Below are 11,794 nucleotides of genomic sequence, written 5' to 3' on the forward strand. Positions count from 1 at the left end.
ATTTGATTCTTTTCATAAATTATTCCATTAATGAGACTGAGAACCCCAAGAAATGACCCTGAATTTCCCTGACATCAATGCCATATACCTCTTGCAATAATAAAGAAGAAAACTAAAACAGTGAGAAATATAATACAAAAATTGAGACGCTGGTCAGACAAAGCAATTTGACAAATACTTCTCACCCTTACCTTTCTGGTTTACAACTAGGAGCTTAGTTAACAGTCATTATTTCAACCCCTCTTAAGAGTGAAAATCAAATACAATTCTCCATGGAATGCAGTAAAGGAACACGCAGAGGGATAGAAAAAGCTCCCCATTGAGATTTAATTGCATCCATAGCTGGTGTCTTCCCAAGTGTGACAATGCACATCAAATAATACAATGCTTAATAAGTAGACCAGACTTACATAGAAAATCAAAATTCACTGAATGGTGTTGCTTATTATAAAGTAGAGAAGTATTTGAACATCAAATAAATGTGTTCTGGACTCTAAATACTTAGTCTCTCCATTCTCCCTAGGATGTCTTTTTTTTTTTTTTTTTTTTTTTGGTTTTTCGAGACAGGGTTTCTCTGTAGCTTTGGAGCCTGTCCTGGAACTAGCTCTTGTAGACCAGGCTGGCCTCGAAATCACAGAGATCCACCTGCATCTGCCTCCCGAGTGCTGGGATTAAAGGCGTGCGCCACCGCCGCCCGGCTCCCAAGGATGTCTTTATATAATGTTTGGAGCAAAGAAGTTTCAGTCTGGAAATGTCGGTCTCTGTTAAGGGATTACTGGTCCTGCCTGCATTTGTACACGGCGCTTTAAGGAATAGCTTATTTTTCTAGTACTTTCACCTCATTTTTAATTAGTAAGTGCTAAATGAAACAACCTAGAGAGAAGACAGCCCACTTTAAAACTTCCTTGAGATACACTAAAATACACACACACACACACACACACACGAGCACAGTCTTAAGAAAATTCATAAGTGACAAATGAAGAAGAGAGGGAGGGGCTTTCTGATGACCTAAATACATTTCCATTGAAATTATGCAAACCAAACTCTTCTTAGTGATTAAACTGTAACTATATAAACAATGTGGACAATTTCCATCTTCCTATATTACCTGATTTGTAGATTGTGACAGGTATTTCTTCCAATTGAGAAGAGGGTCAGAGTCTATGGAGTGCACACAATTTGACACCTGTGAGCTTTTGGGAGTGTGGACACATCTTTGTTCATATATTCTCCTTCAACAAAACATAAACTCAAAGAATTTTCTGTTCAAGAAAGCCTGGTAAAATCATGCCCCAGACATGTCTAACTGCTTATGGATCACGGATCATGACCAAGGTCCACTCCTCTCTAAGAACCTTAGCCTAAGCAAAGAGCCCTTAAACCAGGCAGCTCCCTCGCTTCAGGTGCTTGGGAAAATGCAAAAGTTTTCAGGGATTCAAAACCAACTACATTTGCTCACAAGGAAAACAAAATAGATGAGAGTAGACATCGGGTCTCCTCACTAACTTTAACACTCTCTGATTTCCTTGTTTGGATCAGAATCCAGCATGGTTCTCCCCAGAGTCAAACAGTTCATCTCTCACTTTGTTTTCTGCATCAGGCCATAACACGTCTAATTTTAAGTGACTTTCCCAATAACTTGATTGGATGTGTGTGTGTGTGTGTGTGTGTGTGTGAGAGAGAGAGAGAGAGAGAGAGAGAGAGAGAGAGAGAGAGAGAGAGAGAGAGAGAGAGAGTTTTCTTAAGTTTGGAATCCTAAGATATGTAACAGAAGTAGGCATGAAACTGTTCAGGAGGCAAAATGACGAGAGTCGCTCAGGACGAGCCCAGCCTAATCATCAGCTCTCCCTGGCTGCAGATTTCCAAGCCTGGGTCAGATTCCTGCTCCTGTGTCTCTAAATATTTAGCAGTTAACAATTGTGGTTTTTTTTTACCCCCAACAACAGCAAGCCTGCTTGGAGAAATAAACAACTAGTATTTCTATCTCAAAATAAGAAAAATAATTCAAGTCCATTCTGGGGATTTGGCAGCAGCTTCTATTCAAGGTCCAGGGTTACGTCCTCCACCCTAGCACTGTCTACAAACATAAAGCCGTGTTCTCCTGTCCACTGCGCTATTTTGAGAGAGACAGTGAGAGAGACCTTCCCATGTGCCTGGCTCCTTCCAGTAAGTTCTTCTGTTTTCCCACCATAAGTGTTTCCTGCACAGGCTTAATAGACCTGAGCAGCACAGTCTGCTTCACGGCACTCTGGCACAAGAATCATTCACATAGAGCACAATCCTTTTTCCTTGGATGTGTGTCTTATGAGAAGTTGTCTGATATGGCTTAGAATGCACCACTGAATCAGGCCACTCGATGTGCAAGCTTTTTGTCTTTGTGTCTGCAAAGAAGCCACAATAGGCCATGCTTTAACCAGGACCCCAGGGAAAGCCCCACCTGCAAGTGTCTTTCTTACCTTGGTGTACTGAATCTTCAAGTCGCTCAGTGGAGCAGGGATTTCAGGTTGTGCAGGGGAAGACATTGCTGCTTTGGCTCCTGGAACACTGGTGACAGGCTCAGCAATTTGGTTCTGTTAGCGCACTTGCTCCTTTTTATCTACATGCACTAAGGGTTATTTGCATATTAGGATATGATTGGATGGGCAGACTCAGAGCAGGGCAGAGAGAACACTACTCTCTTGTAACACCTAAGGCTGGCAGGGAGCCTTTGCCTTTAAATGTGAATCCTTAAGGAACCTGCACCTCAGCCCTGAAGTTCCATCTGGAGACTGCTCACTATTTCCAGATGAATTAATTTACCAGGCCAAACCTGCCTGTGCTGAGAGACTCCTCAAGACCAGGAGCTCTGGACCCTCGAAGCCAGTTATCATTTTCTGGGTTTTTTTTTTATGACATTTTAGGTTATCATGTAAGCTTTCCTTCTCTGATAGAAAGGGAAACAGGGAATTTGTGAAGTAAAGAAGAAAAGGTTCTGTTGTCAATAGCAGCTGGGGGATAGGACAGTTGTAGAATATTATTTTAAGATGTACTACATTTGTTTATGCTGTGGAACATTTGTTTCTTTTCTTAATTTATTAGATTTTTTTTAAAGTCCCAATCCAAGTTCCCACTTCCTCCCCTCCTCCCATTCCCTGCACACTTCCTCCTACCCCATTCCCATTTAATCCTCAGAGAGGGTTGGGTACCTTGCTTTGTGGAAGTTTCAAGGCCCTCCCTGCTACAGGTAGGCTGAGCTAGGTATACATCCAAAGCGATTAGGATCCCAAAAAGCCAGTACATGCAGTAGGGATAAGTTCTGGTGCCACTGCCAGTGGCAGTTGTGTATAGCAGGGCTACTGAATTTTTTGAGTTGATCTTGTATCCTGCCACATCACTGAAGGTATTTATCAGCTGTAGGACGTCTCTGATAGAGTTTTGGGGTCACTCATATACACTATCACATCATCTGCAAATAATAAAAGTTTGACTTCTTCCTTTCCAACTTGAATCCCCTTGATCTCCTTTTGTTGTCCTATTGCTGTTGCTAAAACTTCAAGAACCATATTGAAGAGACATGGAGAGAGGGGACAGCGTTGCTTTGTTCCGGATTTTAGCAGAATCACTTGGGTTTCTCTCCACTTAATTTGATGTTGGCTGTCAACTTGCTGTAAGATGTGTTGTGTTCCTTTATTATCGACAGCCAACACAGTCCTGCTCTTCTGGCTTCATCCGAATGGTTGGTCAGGTTGCCGTCACATGGCGAAAGGGATCCTAGGATGGCTCTAATCTGAGGATAAAGATTCACATACTTGCAGTTCCAGTCATGTCTCTTCGTTGTTCAACGTTAATTCTACTTTTCTTGCCCCGATTGCCTATAATTTCTTAGCTCTAACTCTCCATCTCAATTCTAAGTCCAATTCTCTGTTACAAACTCTGTTCCAGTTCATTCTTGTTCTAATTACTCTGCATTCTTTTTCTTCTTCATTTTCCTACATTTTTATCCTTCTACATTCTTGCTCTTCCAATCTTATTTCTTCTCCATTACAAACTCCCGGGCAGATATACATACATACATACATACATACATACATACATACATACATACGTACATACATGTATACACACATGTATCCCTCCATTTATTAACAACTTGTTAGTAAAAAAAAAAGCTACAAGGAAAATTCTCAGGGACACAGGCATTTAATGAAGGTATGTAGTAAACTTATCAATTAGTTTGTAGCTAACCATCCCTGCAGCTGTGGGAGGTTCCAGTCGTCTCTTAAAGGGGCCTCTACAAAAGTTACAAAAGGAGAAAACCTTTGAGAGAAATAAGGAAGATGAAAAGAATATGTGCATTATTCTACATTTCCTAAGTGTGATTAATAACATCTGGACATGGTTAGTCAATTAATAGTACTTTTTATCACCTGAATCCCAGGACCTAAACAAAAACAATTACTCTATTGCATCAAAAGCTGGTACAAAGTGTTAATTGCTATTCTCAATCAGAGCAGGAAGGTGTGAGTGAAGGAAGCTTAGGTCAACAGAGGTGCCATTGGTCTCTTGAAGGACTATGATATAACAAGGACAGACACCTACAATATCAATCTAATTTGTCATAAAGCTATGAAGAACGTAGATCTAGCAAGGCCAGATACCTGCAATTCTGCTGTGTGAAAGTTCCCCTATGATCACTCCACAGGATTTCTGATTGACCAAGTAATACTGTCAGTGACTTAAATATAGAGAAAAGTTTCCCAAGAGTTTTTGTTTTTTTTTTTGTCTGTTTTTTATTGTAGTGTGGGACAAAGGTTTTCTTATTTATTTTATTTATTATGTCTTATTTTATTTGCCATAATTACACACTTTGGGGAAAAAGTGATCCTACTAACAGAACTCAGGAAGATTGTACCCAACATATAAGGCATACATTGCTTAAGAGTCCCAAAACTGGGTTAGAAGGGGACTATCTTATCTTATCACACAAGAGAATTTAGTTAGAGGCAGCCAGCTACTCAAAAGGCAGCATTTTTCACAGGCCACACCTGTGTGAATTTATCGTCCATCAGATGTGTAAATCTCTGGTGGGTTGGCCTTCTAAATGTCAGCTGATTCACTGTGTAACCCTATGGCTCTCATGATTTTATGCTGTGCTTGTTTAACTCTGTAAAGCTATGTTATTTTGCTTGTCTAAAACACCCGATTGGTCTAATAAAGAGCTGAACAGCCAATTGCAAGGCAGGAGAAAGGATAGATGGGGCTGACAGTCAGAGAGAGTAAATAGGAGAAATCTAGGAGATTGAGAAGCAAGAGAGGGAGGAGGAGGGAATCAGGGTCTAGCCATTCAGCTGCACAGTAAGCCACGGAGTAAGAAGTAAAGAAAAGTGTATAAAACAGAGAAAAATAAAAGCCCAGAGGCCAAACGTAGATGGGATCATTTGAGTTAAGAAAAACTGACTAGAAATAAATCAAGCTAAGGCTGTGCATTCATAAAAAAAGAATAAGTTTCCGTGTGATTTATTTGGGAGCTGGTGGCAGCGCCCCTAAAGACAAAAGAGTAAAAAAAACCCAACCAACTACAGAAGACCAGGAATCTTCAGGCCAAAGCTGGCAGAATATACTATGTCCCAGGTTAGAATGCTGCTGGGGAGAAAGGTCCTCTCTCTAGACTGTCTTTGGCCACCTTTAAAAATTCAGACAATCTGGCCTATATTCAGTCTGGGTAAAATCAGATCCTCAGAGTATCTCAGAGTATCTTTGCCTTTTCAGTGGGAAGAGAAAACTGTGCAGGCCTTTTCAGTCAGAGGTCACAGTCACTCATTGACCCTCAAAGAGCATTACACTATTTGAAAAGGAAAAATCTTTAAAAGTGAAAGGAATGTCAGATTTTGGAAAGATTTGTACTTGTGAATAATTACTCTAGGACATCAGTTTTCAACCTGTGGGTACCCACCCCCTGTGAGAGGGGTCATGTATCAGATATCCTGCATATCAGACATTTATATTACTATTCATAAAAGTAGCAAAATTACAGTAATAAAGTAGCAATGAAATAATTTTATGACTGAGGGGTCTCCACAACATGAGGAACTGTATTAAAGGTCTCAGCATTAGGAAGGTTGAGAACCACTGAGTTCCACTACAGTCTAGGTGGTGTACAAAGAAAGACTGTAAATTTTATTCCCTAAGAGTTTGAATTCAGAATGTTTTGAGCCTGGAACTCTGTAAAAGATCATTTTGACCTCCAGTGTTTTCATTTTTAACACAATGCTACTCTGTGTAGATGCTCCAGCACAAGATATGGAAGGAACTAAATAGCATTCTTTGGATGCTCTGGTTATTAAGAATAAACAATGACAACCTCTTTGTGGTAAAGTTGCCCTCTACCCTGCATGGGGACTTAGTTAGGGCAGGAACAGGAGCTTGGGAACTGGTTTCTTTCCACCCTGACCCTAGCTCCTTATTTGGTAAACACAGAAAGGAATGCAGCTTATGATCATAGACCTCACAAGATAAGGCTGAAATCTCATTCTAGGCAAAGCATCCTGGTCTGTTATTCCTCCTTTCCATTTCTACCTTGATAACCATAAGATGATCCCTATATAAGCTTGCAGTAAGAAGGTTGCTTGTTTGTTCCTGGCTGCCCCACAATAACCACAGCGAACTGTATTAATTAAATCACTGCTTAGCCTATTAGCTTTGTATATTTTTAGCTCACTCTTATATCTTAAATTAATTTATTTTTAATATTTTATATTTTACCATGAGGCTCCAGGCCTACTGGCAAGGTTCTGACTTGCGGCTTCCAACTTTCTCCTCTGGAGGCTCCATGGAGTCTCTCAGACTCTGACTTCTTTCTTCCAGCATTTAGTTTTTCCCGCCTATCTCAATTCTGCCTTGCCAGGCCCAAGAAACCGCCTCAGCCCTTTAATAGGACAGAAAATTAGGTAGGCAGAGTAAACAGAACAGAATGCTGGGTAGAAGGCAGTGAGGCAGACGCTTCAGGCAGTCACCATAGGCAATCGCCATGCCTTTCCTCTCCAAGATGGACGCAGGTTAAGATCTCTCCTGGTAAGCCACCCCTCGTGGTGCTACACAGATTATTAAATATGGGTTAAGCAAGATATGAGAATCAACCAATAAGAGGCTGAAACTAATGGGCTAGGCAGTGTTTAAATGAATACAGTTTCCGTGTAATTATTTTGGGTGAAAAGCTATCCGGGTGGCAGGACGCAGCCCCGCCACTCCATCTACAAAATATTTTCGTCTTTCTGGGACATGTCAATTCTGTTGTAACTTAGTCTATGCTCATAAAAAGGAACAATAGACAATACATAAATAAATGTGTGATTATGTTTTTATATAGAATTTTATTTTTTTAAAAAGAAAACAGTCTTTTTTTTTTCATTGTACATATCAATTCAAGTTCCCACTCCCTCCCTACCTCCCATTCCTTCCACATACCCTCCCACCCCACCCCCATCCAATCCTCTGAGAAGGTAAGGCACATTGCTTTGGGGAAGGACCAAGGCCCTCCCTACTATATCTAAGCTGAGCAAGGTATACATCCAAAGAAAATATGTTCTTAAAAGGCACATACAGTAGGGATAAATCCTAGTGCCACTGCCAGTGGCCCCTCAGTCTTCCCCAGCCATACAACTGTCAACCGCATTCAGAGGAACTAGTTTGGTCCTATGCTTATTCCTTCCCAGTCTGGCTGGAGTAAGTAACCTCTCCTTAGCTCAGGTAGACTGTTTCAGTAGGTGTACCCATCATGGTCTTGACCTCTTTGCTCATATTCTCATTCTTCCCACCCTTCAACTAGACTTTGGAGCTCAGTCCAGTGCTCCAAAGTGGGTCTCTTCCTCTGTTTCCATCAGTTGCTGGATGAAGGTTACTATGGTGTTATTGAGGATATCAGCTTATGCTGGAGAGGATGGGAAATAAGGGGAACACTCGTTCATTGCTCATGGGAATGCAAACTTGAACAACCACTTTGGAAATCAGTATGGTGGTTTCTCAGAAAATTGGGAATCAACCTACCTCAGGATCCAGCAATATAATTCTTGGGCATATACCCAAAAGATGCTCAATCATACTACAAAGATATTTGTTCAGCCATGTTCATAGCAGCATTATTTGCAATAGACAAAACCTACAAACAACCTAGATGCCCTTCAACCGAAGAATGGATAAAGAAAATGTGGCACATTTACATATTAAAGGTAAAAAATGTATATATTGTAAGAGAACAATGACATCTTGAATTTGCATGCAATGGATGGAATTAGAAAACACTATAGTGATTGAGGTAACCCAGACTCCAAAAGATGATTATGGTATGTACTCACTCATAAGTGGATACTGGTTATAAACAAAGAATATTGAGCCTATAGTTCATGATCCTAGAGAAGCTAAGTAATAAGGTGAGCCCCCCCCCCAAAAAAAAAACATATATAGATCTACCTGGAAAATCGAAGTAGACAAGATTGCCAGACAAAATTGGGAACATGGGGTTGGGGAATATGGAAAGGGAGAGGGGGGGAGAATGGGAGGTGTGAGGAGAACTTGAGGGAATGGGGATAGTCGAAATGGATGAAAACAGAGATGAGAGCAAGGAAAGAGATATAGTTGATTGAGGGAGCCATTATAGGGTTAGCATAAACCAGGCTCTAGAGAAATTCCCAGTAAATACACAAGGATGACCCCCTCCCAAGCAATAGATGAGATGGGGGTCTAACTTGACTTGCCCTGTAGTCAGAGTGATTATGTTCTTAAAATAGTTGTATTTGGGAAAAATAGGAGACAAGTCAGGTCTGGAGAACAGAACAATCTTCTAGATTCTCAGACAGTACATTTTGGATGTCCTTGAGTACCCTGTGCCTCTCTTTTGAATTAAGATAGAAACTTGTGCTCCTCTAATCTCTTGCTCCCTTTTCATTTTGGAAACATGTTTTCTACTTTGAGTTAAATGCACAATTGCACAACAGCTATTACATAACATGCAGACTGGGTCTCTGGACGATGCCCAAACAGCTGCATTTTGCAAGGGTCACAGTTGGTTGTGGATCCAAAACTTGTTTATTTGATATCAGGAAGGTAAAACCACAGGTTGTAAAACATTCTTGGCATTCCCACTTACTTTCTGAGTAGGTACATCATTCACTGTCTTTCACTAGCTAACTAAGTAGTAATGTACTCCTTAAACCGAGAATCACAGCATGTAGTTAAAAATCTTTGGAGGCAGCTACCAAGACAGCTCATTAATTTTCAACAAGTTCTTACTAACCATTATATGTGCCTTCCAAAACTTTAGATTCCTTTGCCAGGATGTTTTTTCTGCTCAGTACTGGGCTCTGGCAGGAATTTCCAAGGTGACTGCTGCCAAGTCCAGAATTTACTTCATACAAAAGTTTATTTCTAGGGATGATTACAAAAGTCAAAGACTTTTTCATTCATTTTTCCCCTTAAAGAGGAAAAATAAAGTTTTAGTAAGATGATGGGAACTGGGTAGGCTCTCCTCATGACTAGACCCAAAACTTTCATTTGATGACAGAACGGGTACCTTTTGTATTTTTTTATTTATGTACTTTTTTTTTTTTGCATTTTTAAGACAGGGTTTCTCTGTAGTTTTGGAGCCTGTTCTGGAACTAGCTCTTGTAGACCAGGCTGACCTCAAACTCAGAGATCCACCTGCCTCTTCCTCCCTAGTGCTACAATTAGAGGTATGTGCCACCACCACCTGTCGCAAGCTGGTACTTTTTAACATCAGGTCCTTGCAAACAATATTTAATCACTTCCTTCTCAGTGATAAGCTAAATTTCATGCTCATACACACATACATACAAACAAATACAGGGTTACATTTAAGCAATGACTTCCAACTCCTGTTAACCATGTACTTCTACCAAGAAATGTACAGACCATGACTTCTGCCATCACTGAAACCAGCTCAACAGACAACACATCAGTAACACAGTTCCGTTGAACAAGCAGTTTTTTTACAAGAGCAAAGGTCTTCCTTACATAGGTAGTTGAAACTTCTACTAATAAGAATAATATAAATTAATATAAGATTAGGTACAAAACATAACTGAATAGTGGAATGAACTCTTTGGCAGTGGGCCAAATGTTTGCATCCTCTCAAAGTGCACGTGCTAAAGTCACAACCTTCAGTGTGCTGCTGTGAGAAATGGGATCTATGGGATAAAAATGGGTCATTAAGGGGAAGACCTTATCAGTGAGATTAATGACTTCAAAAGAAAGAACCCAGAAATCTGACTTTATAAGAAAGAACCCTGAGAAGCCTCTTAGTGATTTCCTTTATTCTAGTCCCGGCCTCATTGCTTTGACTTTTTCCATCTCTCTTTCTTTTCTGGTACTATGGACTGGACCCAGAGCCTCAGACATGATGGGCAAAACCCTAACACCTAACTATGTCACCAGCTTTTCTGGCAAATGCCTTCAACGTGAAGATCCAAGAGAAGTCAGGAACCTGCTACCACACAGCCTGATCATGCTAGACTTCTGATGATTGAATTTTTACCCTCCAGGACTCTTCTTTTAAAAGACATCCAGTCTCTGGTCTGTTGTTAAAGTAGCATAAATCGACTATGATGCCTTCTTTTCACATTGTCTAACTTCAGGATCCTAGATGATTCATGGAGCTCAGAATCTTGTTCTGATTCATGCAACAGCCTTCAAACTACTGCTTCCTTCATCTTTGAGATATCCCCATGACAAATATTTCTTTACATTTTAATAGCTATGGTTTATCTGATATCACAACATTCTTATGCCTGTTCAGGGTTTTAACCCTTCTGTAGTTTGTTATCAACCAGATGCTAAAAAGCACTCATGAAATGAAACATGTACATTTATGGATTAATTTCTATTACCTACTAGTGTTCTTATTTAGCCAAATTTTTCATGTTTTATTTGTGTCCTCATATGTTCTATCACTATCCTTCTGTTTGTTACTAATATACTGTGTATCTCAGGCATCTAATGCAGTTGAACCACTCAGTGGATAGTAAGGTCTCTACAATAAACTGTGGATTAAAACCTTTATAAGGTAATTATTTGAGCTTAAAGAGGTTTTTGCTAATCCTTGTGGGCCACGGTTGTCTCCTGGAACTTGGCTGGCATAGGCTTTGAAATTACCTTGCCAACACATATTCAATGTTTTAATCTATACTTTCCACTTGGTTTCCTAATGGTAAAGAGAGAAAGCAGAAGGATCAGTCTCCCTATGTTTCTGAGATTTATGTTATGCATAGATTACCCTACAACATGGTCATCATTTTGCTAGAAGTAATTCTCCTCCTTCACTTTTCTGCTCATAGCTTAAATCCCATTAGTTCAGTCATTTGAGTGAATAAGACAGTGAATGTGGACTCAGCCTTGGGGCTGAGCCTCACTGAAAGGTGTTGAGACAGAACTGATATTTAAAGGTGGGAAGGTAGTCTTTCTCCTTCTTTATGATTTGTTAAACTTTTTAATAGTAAAATTTATAGAATTTAACTATTTATAGTTATGTGCCATTTTAGAATATTAAAAATCAATGAGACTTCAACCATTTACGCCCAGCTCTGTGAGCCATGTTCACCACCCCAGCTCCAAGGACACAGGGGTTATATGTAACCATGAAGTAACTATAGCACACTACCCTCAAATCCCATTTAAGAGCAGGAACTCAAAAAAGAGCCAAAGTTAGTGCTGCCAGCATGATCAAGGAAGCTGTTTCTCAAAAAAGTTGCACAGTTTTTGCTGCTAGTGTTGAGTCAGAAAGACTTATCTTAATGGAGTCTTG

The 11,794-nt window shown here is 40.1% G+C and overlaps 1 protein-coding gene across 1 annotated transcript in view; it reads right to left on the minus strand.

Annotated features, from left to right (window-relative positions):
• Window positions 1-2,594, minus strand: part of LOC119814113 (aldehyde dehydrogenase, cytosolic 1) — a 35,619-nt gene extending 33,025 nt beyond the window's left edge. The window contains exon 1 of the mRNA XM_038329452.2: window positions 2,460-2,594. Coding sequence (XP_038185380.1) covers window positions 2,460-2,525 — 66 coding nt within the window. The 5' untranslated portion in view covers window positions 2,526-2,594. The remainder of the gene's footprint in view (window positions 1-2,459) is intronic.
• Between the last annotated feature and the right edge of the window lie 9,200 nt (window positions 2,595-11,794).

Source organism: Arvicola amphibius, chromosome 1 (assembly GCF_903992535.2).
Source record: "Arvicola amphibius chromosome 1, mArvAmp1.2, whole genome shotgun sequence".
NCBI classification, from domain to species: domain Eukaryota; kingdom Metazoa; phylum Chordata; class Mammalia; order Rodentia; family Cricetidae; genus Arvicola; species Arvicola amphibius.